Here is a 3,510-nt window from a genome sequence, read left to right on the forward strand (position 1 = left end):
TGACGGTGCGCCTTTGCAGCATCTTCGAGTTTTACGTGCGAGACATAACGTCCACGCGAGACAAGTCCGTACCGAGGTGTACAAGCCTCATTGAACACTGCTGGTACCTGCGCGCGGCGTCTTCCCACCTTGCGCATTTCACGCGGCTCGCTTTCGGGTTCCTTCCGGTAACCTCGTACGCGAAGTGTCATTTAACATACGCGAATTGTAAAGGGAGGCTGGGTCATCTTCCGCGGAACAGCAAGATGCTAGAAAGTGCCATGTGGCACTGGACCCCGTCAGAGCTGATCAATGAAATGCTTGAACCAGTGAACGGCACTGCCTCCATCAGGGGTTCAGTCTGCGAATGCCTGTCTCGGTAAAAGGGCCATGAGTCAGTACGGCTATTTGTAGGCTAATCTGTGTGGATAACCTACCATATGGTGCTGTACCAACACTAGCGGGTCCGGTATACGAAACAATAAACTCTAAACCCCGGACCCAAGACCTCTCGGCTTGTTGACGGAAGCGAGGGAGCATGGGTTAAGGTTTGTCGCTTCGTTACAGGCATGCATGTGGTGACATTCATGAGCAATGGCTGGAACACCCTGCAGATCATAGGAGAACTGCTCATGCGTCGATATCTATTGGGTTATGCACCCAGTTCTGCGTCCTCGTGCGCTCTTCCATGATCTGCAATCAGTACAGTCTTGAAAAGTTGTACTAGTCGCACATTGCAACCCTGTGGCATGGCGGTCAACGATCAATTAGGCTCTCCGGCACGCCGAGCGGAGACTCAGGTAGGACAGGTGAGGAAATAAATCATTCAAGTGTCTAACGTAGCGCAGGCTCCCACAATTTACGGCCTATCCATCTCTTTCTTCATCCTCTCTTGCAGCAGTGTCATACTGCGCCTGTATACGAGGCAAGATACCGCTACTACGTGATGTGCGCAACTGCCAACTCATAGTCTTCAGGAAGAAAATATTACATATAGTCGGCCCCGATGATGTAGCCATCGCCATCGCTCAAGTACTGAGTCTCGGTGTCTCTATCACCACCATTTTCCAAACCGCGAGAGGAGGATTAGGTCGGCATAACGAATTTGTCACGCCAGAAGAGTTCGACGCAGGTATCAAGGTACTGAATCGGTCGATTTGTTATCATGGCTGACTCCTACAGGGTTTGATGTCGAATGTGCTCGTGTATAACGCAGCGCAAATCGTCACGAAAGTGTCGTTTCTTATCCAGTATCGCCGTCTTTTCCCGGGCTCCATCATACAGGCGCTGTGTAAATATGGGATCATTGTTCTTGGAATCTGGGGAGTTACACAACAGTAGATAACCACACTATCCGTGCTGGTATGCCTGCTAAGCGGATTATAGGTTCGTCACCGCATTTAGCTGTGTTCCACTATCAGTTATCAACCCATCATTTCAAGGTCGATGCATTGAGACAAACGTGTAAGTCGTCTCTGCAATGGTAGCTGTCTTGAGAGGTTTCGCTAACGCCAAAGGGTGAGTGTGTTTCGCTTGAATGGCGGCATGAATATAGCCACCGATTTCGCGATATTCGCTATACCTATATGGCCTGTCACACAACTTCATATGCCCCTCAGACGAAAGGCGCACCTCTTGGCAGTTTTTTGCCTTGGCTTCTTGTGCGTTCTCAACCCAACGATACTTGGAAGCGGTGATGTTAACCTCGTCGCAGTGCTTGCGCAGTTTCTATTGTCCGGCTTCAGCAAATCATCGTCAATGCAGATGTGCCAGACGCAACTTGGGCTAGCGCACGCACAGCGTACTGGAGCGCGGTCGAGTTGAACGTTGGCATCCTCTGTGCTTGCCTTCCCACGTTGCGTCCACTAATCAGGAAGTTCGCGCCTCGTCTGCTCGGATCTTCGAATGGATGTCACATGACCACACACAGGCTCGGAACGATCTCGTCAAGGCGGACCAGGTTAGAGATCGACAACAAGTCGAGCATCTACCTGCAAAAAGGGGGCGAGTTTCAGAGCACGACGGAGCTGAGGTCGAACGGAGCCATGAAAGATGCTACCTCGATGAGTGCAGAGTCGATGGATATGATTATCAATGAGGGCCAAGAGATCCCAAGCAATACGAAGCGAACATAGCCAAAAAGACATTTGATTTTGCGAGAGCTGATTCTGAGTCTGTTTCCGTAAGCAGTTATAGATGAAGTTGAGACTAATCGTCTATCATGTTGAGATGCCCGTGATATGAGCTTAAATACATGGAGTAGTGGGCTGATTGGGTCGATGGATTATCCACGTGACTGCAAGGTGCCCTGGGCTTACAACAACACATACACTCTCTTCTGACTTTTCTACGTTTAATGCATATATCATCGTGCCGCAGCCTTGTACCAGCGGAACATCGAGTTGATCGCGTTCGAGAGCTCACGACGGTTCTACTTGTCGATGCAGCATGTGTCGACCCAGAAGTACTGAAGCTAATCTTGGGATGCCTGCTTGGCGCATAATTTAATCTTTCGATAGCTGTCAGTCTCCTTACAGGCGCCGCTTCCTAGATCTTAGAAGAGGAACTCGGCATCTCCCCATGTGTGCGAGAGAATAGCATATGGCGGGATAGCCTTCCCACGAAAGTCGGTTAAGACAAGTTTGCCAGACTGATCGAAGTGGAGAAGCCGCATGACTGCTACAGCGATGCTTAGACGGGAGAGCAGCAAGCGCATACGATTCAGGGCAACAAGCTGCCCGAAGTGACTACGATGGCGGCGACGCAACGCGAGAGCGGACAGGAGCAGTGAATGCGTGTGATGTCAGGCTAGCTGCGGAGGCAGCCATCTGAGGCAGTGCACATGGAGGCGTCGGACAGCTTAGCCCCCAGCGCATATTACGCCATTTCTGGTGTTGTTAGAACGAATCAACGTATGCATGTAAGGGGCTGCGCAAAGTATGCCGATGCCTGGTAACAGGATTGTATTCGATGAAGAAGAAAACCTATCTACGGTGGTGCGATATCTATATACGTTTAGCTTGTCGTTCGCGTGGCATCTTGAAGCTTCTAGAATGCCGAGGAGGCTCCGAAGGTTCCACCGAGGATCACTATAGCATCCGGGCTCTAGCCCGTTACAATGCATGCCTCGTCGACGCAGTAGCTACAGTACGGTTTCCAGTGAAGCGACAACAGCATTATACAGCCCATCATCTGTCAGTGTTGCAGCGTAGAGGTTACAGGACTATTATCACTGCGGAAACATATGGACCCCCCTCCCCTGGTTAAATCACGTGAATTTTCCAGTTGATTACTAGTAGTAATTGTCACCAAAAAGCAGAGTGAATGTTCACGATCAGTTTGACATATACAATACGAAGTCTGTAATATGGGTGCTCGTGAGATCCTAAGTGGCTGGAGCTGCCGCTTGAAGGAGGCGAGTGGGGCGGAAAGTCACGGCCAAAATACTCGATATTGAGGATCTCAGGGATAGTCGCGATACGTCGTTACTCAGGTAGACACATTCCAGATGCCAGGAAGATTGATCAATGT

At 50.2% G+C, this 3,510-nt stretch overlaps 1 protein-coding gene across 1 annotated transcript; it reads left to right on the plus strand.

The window, feature by feature from the left end:
- Positions 1 to 976: 976 nt before the first annotated feature.
- Positions 977 to 2,114, plus strand: ALTATR162_LOCUS6991 (uncharacterized protein; the record flags this gene model as incomplete). Its single annotated transcript, XM_043314617.1, has 5 exons — positions 977 to 1,119; positions 1,162 to 1,316; positions 1,366 to 1,443; positions 1,497 to 1,640; positions 1,694 to 2,114. Coding segments are annotated over 5 exons (941 nt in total), but the record flags the coding sequence as incomplete, so codon positions are not given.
- Between the last annotated feature and the right edge of the window lie 1,396 nt (positions 2,115 to 3,510).

The sequence above is a fragment of the Alternaria atra genome (genome assembly GCF_907166805.1).
Source record: "Alternaria atra isolate CS162 genome assembly, contig: 26, whole genome shotgun sequence".
In the NCBI taxonomy this organism is placed as follows: domain Eukaryota; kingdom Fungi; phylum Ascomycota; class Dothideomycetes; order Pleosporales; family Pleosporaceae; genus Alternaria; species Alternaria atra.